Below are 10,603 nucleotides of genomic sequence, written 5' to 3'. Positions count from 1 at the left end.
TTGGTGAGAAGGGTTTTGGAGGTTGTTATGATCCGTTGTTGTTGGTATGTAGTGCGGCAAAGAATTGGAGTAACTCGCTGCGCATGCGCGGACTCGACATGGTCAACTTCTTAGATTTCACATCAATATATATCTATGTTCTAAGCAAAGAAGTATTCTTTGGTTCTAAGTCTAAAACTAATTCATTCAAGGAAACTTAGCCCCCATGTTGAAATGCAGGGTTACCTTTCCCATTTATGACGATTTCCTAAGATATCTACCCACAGAGGCGTCCCTCAGGTGCTTCTAATAAAAACAAACTGGGCAACCATTCAAAAGTTAGTAGCGATCAAAACTCACAACCTCCCCATACACTTTATTACATTATTAACACATTAGTTTATAAGTAACGTTTTGATCACTTCCTTGCTGACTTTTGCATTATAACATCCCATTTTGAGATTTTCTACCATTTGCAATGAACTTGAGTGTCCATTGTTGAAACTCAAATTCAGGAGCACACAGATAATGCGCATAATAATAAATAAAAATACTTGTTTAATTTACATATTTTCGCTTACACATTCTTATTCCTAGAGCCTTTTTGGGAAGTACTGAAATACATTACAGCGGAAAATAACCTGTAGCATTGAATTTAGTTATAAATTCAATGCCTGTAGTAACGTAGGATTCAAAATTACCATAATCGACCCACAAGAGCCTCTCTAGTTTAGGGGGGGTTATATTACAATCAAATGCATTTCAACAATTTTGTTGTTTTTTTATTCAACATGAAATAAAACTCAAAAAGTGTGTACACTCAATGCCTTTCAAATAATATTCATAATTTAATTAAGACACCATATAATCTCCTCCAGTATTCACTATAAAAAATGAAAACAAAATGTTACAATTTATTTACTTATTATGAAGAGCAACCGGGTCCATTTCTGGATTAGGCTTTTTCTCCAGTCCAACGACTAGTCGCTTAAGGTGTGCAATTGCCAGACCAGGGTTTAATCCCTAAAGATTTAATAATTAATATCCAGCTGATATTGTTGAATGATATACCTTGGGACAGACACTAGTGCAATTCATAATAGTGTGACAGCGAAATACTGCATAACTATCTTTCAAACGTTCCAATCTTTCGGTGGTTGAAGTATCTCTCGAGTCAATAATCCATCTGTACGCCTTAAACACAAAAGAATTGTTTAACTACACTTACCCATTTTTGCCGATTAATTTAAACTGGTTGTAGTTCGTGCGAACCACCCAATGGCAGGTAGGTATACATACCTGCATTAAAACAGCAGGTCCTAAATACTTTTGACCATTCCACCAATAACTTGGACAGGAGGTAGAACAACAAGCACACAAAATGCACTCGTACAAACCATCTAACTTATCACGATCCTTCGTGCTTTGTAAATACTGATGCTTACCAACTTCTACCTCATCACTGAAATGTGTCTAATTTGAATCAATTCGAACAACTACAAGTGCACTTACTGACGTTGTAGCCATGGCTGAATCGATTTATACTGATTATAAAAGTGTGTCATATCAGGCACTAAATCTTTCACTACATACATATGAGGTAGAGGATATATTTTCATGGGTTTACTTAAATTGGAGTCAATTTTCCTAAAAAGTTGCACTATCATAATAACCAAGGAAACTGCAACATGTATTACGTAATACATGCGAGGCCATTAAGCCCATCCATGTTCATCGCACACGATCCACAAATCCCTTCGCGACAGGACCGGCGGAAGGTTAAAGTTGGATCCATTTCATTCTTGACCTTAATGAGGGCATCCAACACCATGGGACCACACTTATTTAAATCGACGACATACTCTTTTTGGTAGGGTTTCTGACCGCTATGTTCCGGATCCCAGCGGTAAATTGAAAATTTCTTATTTTTAGGTTTATCGGCGAAAATTGGAGCGGTGCGATGAAAGTTGCGTATCTAAAAGGCATTGCAATATGTTATCGGAAATTCAAATACCTTTAAGTACATTGTTATGTAAGAATTCTAACCATACCTGAGCAAATCCGTTTTTACAAACTTTTAACAGTTTTAACTCGTTCGCCATTATTATTTGAATATTTGTAGCAATTAAATTTGGATCATTTATGAAGTAAAAGTGACAGAACGAGAAATCCCGTCCTATTATTATTTTTTTTTGGTAATTTTGTGATCCTTTATTCTTATTGGGCGCCCTGGTGGATCCACCGAATATCACTGCACTTTTGGCGCGAAATTTGAGTTGCAGAGGGTGGTTGCAACCAGTGTTTCTGATTGGTAGAAAAATGTTTCTTACTCCCAAAGCTCTGACAAATTTATTATAGCATACAAAACAAATGCCTTCAATTCCTTTTTTGAAGCCTTCTACATCTCCCCTAAACGATTATGGTCACCATAAAAAGTGGACGCATTACAGCATCCCGAATGGACATCAACAGATTGGATACCACAAAACAGTAATATTACTGTTCTGTGTTGGATACTACACTACCTTACTCCTGCGCAATCACATTATATTATATTATCCAACATTTACAACCGTTACATACAACTCCCATACCTCTGAACGCTGTGGAAATTCTTTACAGTAACTTTGATCGCAAAACCAACGCCGCAATCTCATTAGACTATTTTCCTACCGACCTATTTCTCTCCTAAGCTGCGTCGCATCCTTTCCGCGAAATAGGATTTGTTTATTCGAGAAAGTTCTATACTGCATTCATTATAAGAAGGTAGTAGATGGCGCTGTGTTTAAAGATAGACGCACACAGGATAAATATAAAACCGCACCAAATTTGAAAAATATGAATATAAATCAAAAGATTTCACGTTTGGATCATTGAAATTGTCATCTAATGTCAGTTCGACAGTTTAGTTCGTAACCGAAACTACTAACATAACAAGATTGGTCACACATTTTATTTTTCGGCGTAATACAGACTCGTGGTTTAACCAATCACAGTGAAGGTCAAAGCTTCCCTATGATTTCTACCACTACCTTCTTAAAATGAATAGAGTATAGAAGTGTTTGTTTGCTATTACAGCAAATTGAATCGTGTTTAAGTTAGTTCCAACATCGATGCCAGGTTGTATTATGGAATATTCCTGATGTCCCAAACGAGTACTGGTTCAAAAATATATAGGTTCCACGGAAGTATATAACGACTAATATTAGAATGAGGTTTGGGCATGCGTGCTACCCAGCCCACTTACACAAAATACATGTCCTGGATTCCAGTCTGTGTCAACTTTGTAGAGAAACAAGTGATCTAAACCATATCTTTTTTAACTGTACAAAATATAGACTGCAACAATCCGAAAACTTAATCGAAAAATTAATTAAAGAAAATCTCTTCCCTCCTCATAATATATGCTCCTTATTAGCGCTAAATAGAAAATGTGTTTATGAATGCCTGTTTGAATTTATTTGTGAAACGAAAGTATTCCTGTGAGTTCCCTTAGTCTTGTACCTCTGTTACTATCCTACTTGTGGTAAGCCTTACCGTGGCCTGTTCTTGTTTGTAACAAAAAAAATGTCTTGAAGGGTCCCTTGACGAGAAGCGTGTGACCTCGTTCATTATCCTTTTTCTCCAAATAAATTATTACATATATATTGAAGCTGGCTGAATATGCTTTGCATCAAGCCATAAAAAAAAAACATCGATGCCGAAGTGGTAAGTACTGACATTGGCGCTCGTGCGTTTTAAATCTACATGTCATAAATTTTAGTAACAAATAATATTTTTCTCCAACCACCTGAATAAGACGCTATTTTGTGACAGTGTTCGGTACCTAAAATTGACGTTTTGCGGATTAATCGCTTTCACCATGGCAACTGTACAAAAAGTGGATACTTTTGGTCCTAGTACCAAAAAGAAATTGACCTTGAAAGTTGGCCAATTGAAAAATTACAATCACGGAGATATGTCACATTGACATCGTTTTACATTGCAGGTTGTAAGATATTTCTATACATACAAATCAAATATTTTTGCATATTCAATGCAAATAATGATGTTACCTATACATATGTACATGTATTGAAAATGATTTACGCTCGCTATTTTTATTTAAACCATGTGTAACGTAATTTACATATTCCGTGAACGTAATTTTAATACGTATACAACCCGCCGTCGCGCGTAACGCCATCTACTTCAGACCCATTGCACTATTATCTGTCATTTTGAATTCAAAATTTGAAAAAGTTAATTGCATTTAATTTTAATTAAAAAACTGTATGGTAAGTTTTTTATTTCAATACAAAATATAACAATATTAATTGTGTATACAATAGAAATGACTGAAACTGATAGCGACATGGATTGCACTCCGCCAGAGATTATAGAAACGGCAGAACATGCTACCTTAGATTGCTCCCTACAAAGTCGCGAGAGGTGAGAAGTAAGAAGTAAGAACGAATAGGTTATAAGTTAAACCAAAAAACTAGAGTGGCATGACACGTGAGGACAAGAAAGCAGAAGTTTTTATACTAGTAGTGAAACTGTGACTGAATCTAAATTCGAATATAATTTGAAGTAAAGGGGGTTGGAGAAAAAATTTTATGTTTTATTCGTACAAAAAAATGCGTTTTCGGGACTCGGAAGGTTGCTGGACTCCGCTAACGCGTCGTCCAGCAACTATCTTCCTCGTCCCGAAAACTGACATTTTTTGTACTTATGAAACAAATAACTATTAACTGCTATAAATCAATCTATTTAAGGACTGTTATAAATGCAAATGCACATAAGTAAATAAATCACGTAATAAATTTAAATTACAATACTATCAATCTCTTACCTCCCTACCATATTGATTTTACATCCCTCAGGTGCACCAAAGTTAAGAGAAAAAGAAAATTACCAGATCAACGGCAACTGCACTCTCGCGGCCTTTCTCCAAATCAGACAAGCATTCGATTCAGTCTGGCACTCTTCCGGACTTAAAAGTTCTGGTCAACATTCCGATCCCTTCACACCTCCCTAATGTTCACTTCTCACACCCTACTCTACATCCTCCACAACCAGAAAAAAACGCCAAAATGAGTTGTACACTCTTCGGTCTCCGCAGAAAACACATATACACGATATAACCGTTTGGGAAAATCACTGGATAATCTTGCCAAGTTCCGAGAAACCACACGCGATACCTACTCTCCAGACACCCTTGGCCTTAAAGTCCACTCAAAACGACGCGGGAATGCGGGAACGGGAGTGGGACTGACGCGGGATATATTTGTACAGCGGCATATGCACGTATGCATACCGATGCAGCAGTTCGCATACGTTATACTTGCATAATCTCGCTGTACAAATGTATCCCGCGTCCGTCCCGCTGCCGTTCCCGTGTCAGGTTTGATCTTTACTACGGTAAAAACCTACGACAACCACCTGATCACGTTCACCTACACTTGAACAACACACCAGGGTTTACAACTTAGCAAACTATAACATTCAATTCTGACACCCAGGTCCGTTGATGACGTCACATTAGGGTGGGGATATAACTTAACGCGGGCAGCGTTACTAGATCCTTGAGTCATACTCAAGAATACGTGATTCATAGTATTGTGATAGTATACCGAGATTCAAAGGTGCCGCGAAACGTCCGTAGTTTCGAGTTGAAAGTTTAGTGTTGCCAACTGTAAGGAAGTATAGGGTAAGTCAAGCAATGCCGCCAAAGGTCATTACAAAAGTCAGTTCACGATTGCTCTATTTACAGGAAAAGAACTGACAAGGAACCTGTAATGATCTCCTTGAGATCGGCTCGCCAGTCAACTTCTCCTATCGCCAGTAAAAACTCACTTACCTCTGGCTAATATATTGTATTTGTATTTATTTAGCATAATATAATTATTTATTGATATAATGAAAAAATTAGCAACAATCACATAAGCCAAGGCTCGTGCGTGATGGGCAATCGAGTATATTACGTCATGTAAGTACACTAATACAAAAAAAAAGAACAAAACAAAAATATAGATCACGTTAGCTTGGAGTAAAAATCCAATTCTACACCTAATAGCCTAATAGTAAAATACTATTACCTGAAACCGTCAAGAAAATTTAAATTTCAGGGCTATTTTGACATTAGAAAGTTGATCTTTACCTGACTAAGTAGGTAGGTACCAAAGAGATGGTTACTCTTTGCTAGTACTGTAATATTTTTGCCTGACTCCCATTACAGTGCTAGTACATGCAAAATAACAATTAGATCGTTCATTGAATAAGTTATTCAATGACTGTATAGTTGAAAAGTACAAAGCATAAACTGCAAACTGCCTTAAAAATGACACTGATTGTTTTAATTATTTTGAAGTCTCTATGGGAACAATTAAATAAAGTGATTTTAGCATGCGTGATTAGGTATCAAAATTTCACACATATGAATAATTTAATTTGGAAAAGTTTTCTATATACATGTTGCGGTTTCAGGTAAATAACTATTATTTTACTAGTGGCGTAGAGGTAAAATGCAAAATCTTTTGAAATAGTAAATATACCGTCACACTAGATGTATCCGAATGATTTTTAGGGATAAATACGGAATAAATACACTTTATTGGGTGAAACAACTTCTATAATGTTTAGGTACCTCTAAGTTTAACACTGTGTTATTTGCGATAATTCAGGAACTGTTATGGCATTTTTGCACCTAGACTTTGCGTCAACACATTTACTACTAAGCTAAACCCTCTGACACTTTAAGCCCGATTGCGAACCCTCATCAAAATCATTGAAGTTATCAATAATAATGTAATCCAAATCACTAGTGATATAAATCCTTTATAAACAGCTGGACGATTCAGTCCCCATCCTTTAATCATTATACACCGTAGGCTTTCAATTGCGCTAGTTAATGGTATAATTGAAGAAACCCCTTGTAATACGGGACTTATACACTGAGTTGGCCAAATCGTTCCACTAATAAATAGACAAGGCACTATCGATCCCAGCGCCATTGTCGTCGCTGAAAATTCCTTTATGCAGACCGAGGCAATGGTTAATCCTATACAAATAAATCGTATGCAAAGTAACACAAACGTCACATGTATTACCGTAAGCCATTCCGCATAAGCCCACCAAAATTCCTAAGTTGATTATAAGAAGAGAAGATCCATTTTGTGTGATCCCAAATGCGATATATGGAATTCCAAAAACAATAAATACTTCGATGAGCATGCATGTCAATTGCGTAATTAGGTATGATACTGTGAGTTCGGTTAAAGTAGCTCCAGAAAGTAACACTCGGTCCATATCTCCGCCCTTGCGGTCAATTATTAGATATAAAGAGGTCAACGTTATGGACATAAAAAATAATACGCTGAAATTAGTCGTTCAGAACGTTTTTTTTTTAATTTATAAGTACGTACGTGATTGTAACTCCGGGTATATAAAACTCTGTAAAATTTAATTGGGCTGAACCATGCACTGGTTGTTCTACCTGCAAAATTTCTGAATGAATAAGCGTTTTTATTCACAGTTCATGCGAGAGAATAAATAAATATGAGTGATTTCCAACTCAAATATACCCGAGAATATACCTATAACATGCCCGAAAAACATACCCGCACAGGTAGAGTCAGAACCTTTTTCTTTATACCACATTTTTCCAAAAAATTTTGAACAAACAATTGATACCAGTTGTATAAATACATTTTAATGAAGTTGGAAATGGCTGCATCTACAATAGTTTTTGTTAAAATATGGTACGGTGCAACTTGTGGTTATTACTTGTGGTGTCCCATACGACTACAATTTCGCCCTGCTCAAAATCCCACGAGCTTGCAAAATTCCACTGCTTAATTCGGTGTCTTAATCCTGTCGAATAATTCGCTTTTATTATTATTGCAGCATACAGTTTGCCTTTATTAACCGATGTAGTAATCGCCTCTTCGGAGAAATAATCAATCTACAAATGCACTTATTTCACAAATTGAAGCATCCGGAAGATTACCAATGTTAGTCCGTTTTCTTTGAGGTATTGCAAATAGATGCAGCTTAAATGTGTAGCGTTGCAGGTTAAAGTGTAATTGCAATCCGATTGCTTGACTTCGTAATTCAAAAGACCCACGGGTATATCTTTGGGATTATGTCCAATCGCCAAACAAAATGTAGCAATTTGCACAATAGTTACCGAAAAGAATATGAAAACAGTGTCCCAGTTTCGTCTCATCCATGTGAAATGTTTCCATAAAAGTGCATTCACGCGCTGTTTGCTTAAATTTTTTTTAGTGCCTACTGTGTAAACAAGGTTCCCCGTAGTACTACTATCGTGCACTTTATTCAAAGCAGGCTGAACATCATTTACAATAAAATCATCTTCTTCAGGGTCATGTGTATCGTCTGTATTCTGTTTTAGACTCACTTTAAGAAACACTTGTTCAAGAGAATCAACATTAAAACGTAACATCAAATCACGTGGGGAATCTTCACCAAGCAAACATCCCTTTCGAAGGAATCCTACCTGTGAAGGAGACAGAAGATATCAAAATGTATAGACTTGGAATAACGTGCGTAAAGGATAATGACTCGGGAGGGAGCGTAAGTAGTTTCTTCAAAAAATGTAAGAAAAGTCGTGATCTTGAAAAACATTACCATATTAGAGTCCTTTCACATTAACTTACTACATCTGCCTGAGAAGTTTCTTCTATATAATGGGTTGTGATTATAATTGTCGATTTCCTACGTATTTTTAATAAATGATCCCAAATCTCTTTACGTAAAATGGAATCCAAACCAACTGTAGGTTCATCGAGGACTAACAGTTCTGGTTCATGTACCAAGGCACACGCCAATGAGACTCTCCGCTGCTGACCACCGCTAAGATTGTTTATCACCATTTTGTAATCAGGTAAAGCCAATAGGGTACTTAGAAACTGGATTCTCGATACTATCCTGTCCTGTTCTAATCCATTTAACCAACCAAAATACCTTATTGCTTCTTCGATTGTAAAAAACGGCATTAATCCAAGTTCCTATAATTACACAGTGCTATAGGTTTGTTTTCTCAATAGGTAGGCGCAAAAGACTTGCTTGTGGCATGTAACCAACTCTGGGTCCCGGTATTCCAGTTTCCTTCGAACCGGATATGGCGCCGAAGACTAGTATTGTCCCAGAATCAACTTTTTTGAGGCCTAAAATGCAATTCAGAAGTGTTGTTTTGCCGCAGCCACTCGAACCTAATAGTCCATATCTGTAACAATAAAGATGGTTGTTGGTTTGTGCAGTACCGTACCACAGTAACCGTACCACGTAATAACAATGGGAATATTCGGCCGACAGAGATCAGTTAGGTGACAACGTTTTGTGTCTCTTGAGACCACTGAATCAAGTTTTGCAGTTCACCCCGCTGTTGCAGCATTGGAATACCATTATTAGGCTAGAAATACCTCCCGCACCGAACCAAGTACCTATTGGAGTACCGATACTTATAATCCGAAAACAAAGGCCACTTTTGATGTTGTAGCCACCAGACGCGAGATGTTCGCACAGTAATGCTACAAAAGGTAGCGGCTTTATCAACACTCGACAAAAATCTCTCTCCCCGTCTGCAAGAAGGAGGTAGGGAACGTTTTCCGTTATCCGCGATTCTTGACGAAAAGTGTCGTGCGAAAGTATTTATGTTGGTTTTAGGAGTCGAAGAGATAACGTAAACGTAATTGATTTAATGTCTAGAGTTGTGCTTCAGCCGCCGTTATCGTAAACAAAAGCTGTAATTAATTCGTCGTTTGCAACCGTTCACGTCAACATATTTCAATTATCTTTGTTGCGGCCTAAAGCTCTTGTCATTTAGAAGACGAGAGCAAATTCATATTTTAGAATTTCAGTTAAATAATATTATTAGATGATTTAGTTTCCCTATGCTAATTTAAAAACGCGCATTAAAACTGCAAGGCCATGCAGTTTTATGCACGCATCAGTTGATAAAGGGTCTTTTGGGCTGACCTGGGAAATTCCAAGAGACAATAGGTGTTCATATTAGAATGATGAATTTAGAAATATTATCCGGCAAGTTAAGTGTAATTTATTATCGGTAGCTAATTAAATGAGATGCAGTAAACAGCATCCGATTAGGTCGTGATGGATCTTAAAAGAAGCGCTTTTAATTAATTTAAATCGGACGTAAGCAGGCTCCACAATGAATTAAGGAAGTTTTAATTTTTAGATGTAGATAACCGAATACGCTGTGTGTCGGCTGGTGAACTGTCGATCCCTTCATGAAATAGCCGAATTTTTTAAAAGGTAAAGTGTTGTTTAGAAAGGATCTTTTGCATCCTCGTAAGCTACGCTTCCTTCTATTATTATAAAGGGGGATATCGTTTCACTTTCCTGCATTTGATTTCTCGTAGACACTGTTAATTGTTAATTAATTCGTGCTTGCATTCCCGTTAGTCGCTGCTGTATCCGTGTACCGTAATTCTGCTTTCAGTTCCTTCGCATCCCTTGGTGGCGTTCGAGTCCAACAGTTCTTCCCGTTCCGTCAGCTTCCGTTTGAGTTGAAAGTGATTTATACTTAATTTAATTGTAAATGTAAGCAAATACCTTAATATATTAATACAGGAAACTCGCTACTATTTGCATTTGCGTA

At 37.0% G+C, this 10,603-nt stretch overlaps 2 protein-coding genes across 3 annotated transcripts; both read right to left on the bottom strand.

Moving 5' to 3' along the window:
• Positions 1–789: 789 nt before the first annotated feature.
• On the bottom strand, positions 790–2,508 carry LOC116176066 (succinate dehydrogenase [ubiquinone] iron-sulfur subunit, mitochondrial-like). Of its 2 annotated transcripts, XM_031494533.1 has the most exons (7): positions 2,343–2,507; positions 2,031–2,283; positions 1,677–1,954; positions 1,492–1,626; positions 1,279–1,441; positions 1,051–1,173; positions 790–1,002 (listed from the first exon to the last, which is right to left on the bottom strand). In XM_031494533.1, the coding sequence occupies exons 2-7, from the start codon at positions 2,079–2,081 to the stop codon at positions 898–900; spliced, it is 855 nt and encodes a 284-aa protein (XP_031350393.1). In that variant the 5' UTR covers positions 2,082–2,283; positions 2,343–2,507; the 3' UTR covers positions 790–897. The 2 variants fall into 2 exon arrangements, with proteins under 2 accessions (XP_031350393.1, XP_031350391.1); XM_031494531.1 differs by having other exon boundaries at positions 2,031–2,508.
• Positions 2,509–6,583: 4,075 nt separating this feature from the next.
• Positions 6,584–9,289, bottom strand: LOC116176065 (ABC transporter G family member 20-like). Its single transcript, XM_031494530.1, has 8 exons — positions 9,045–9,289; positions 8,640–8,990; positions 7,970–8,479; positions 7,747–7,924; positions 7,581–7,696; positions 7,386–7,456; positions 7,071–7,336; positions 6,584–7,021 (listed from the first exon to the last, which is right to left on the bottom strand). The coding sequence occupies exons 2-8, from the start codon at positions 8,976–8,978 to the stop codon at positions 6,717–6,719; spliced, it is 1,785 nt and encodes a 594-aa protein (XP_031350390.1). The 5' UTR covers positions 8,979–8,990; positions 9,045–9,289; the 3' UTR covers positions 6,584–6,716.
• Positions 9,290–10,603: the final 1,314 nt, after the last annotated feature.

The sequence above is a fragment of the Photinus pyralis genome, unplaced genomic scaffold, assembly GCF_008802855.1.
Source record: "Photinus pyralis isolate 1611_PpyrPB1 unplaced genomic scaffold, Ppyr1.3 Ppyr1.4_LG7, whole genome shotgun sequence".
NCBI classification, from domain to species: Eukaryota; Metazoa; Arthropoda; class Insecta; order Coleoptera; family Lampyridae; genus Photinus; species Photinus pyralis.
The sequence above is the reverse complement of the archived record's forward strand: the minus strand, read 5'-3'. Positions and strand labels throughout refer to the sequence as shown.

Bases quoted from the DNA above. Each gene is read 5' to 3' on its own strand.
- LOC116176065 (XM_031494530.1), bottom strand. From the start codon at position 8,978: ATGCCGTTTTTTACAATCGAAGAAGCAATAAGGTATTTTGGTTGGTTA. The intron at 8,480-8,639 runs GTAAGTTAATGT...TCTCCTTCACAG, and splicing joins AAACTTCTCAGGCAGATGTA to GTAGGATTCCTTCGAAAGGG. The intron at 7,337-7,385 runs GTACGTACTTAT...GACTAATTTCAG, and splicing joins ATACCCGGAGTTACAATCAC to CGTATTATTTTTTATGTCCA.
- LOC116176066 (XM_031494531.1), bottom strand. From the start codon at position 2,081: ATGGCGAACGAGTTAAAACTGTTAAAAGTTTGTAAAAACGGATTTGCT. The intron at 1,627-1,676 runs GTAATACATGTT...GCAACTTTTTAG, and splicing joins AATGGCCTCGCATGTATTAC to GAAAATTGACTCCAATTTAA. The intron at 1,442-1,491 runs GTAAGTGCACTT...GACACATTTCAG, and splicing joins CAGCCATGGCTACAACGTCA to TGATGAGGTAGAAGTTGGTA.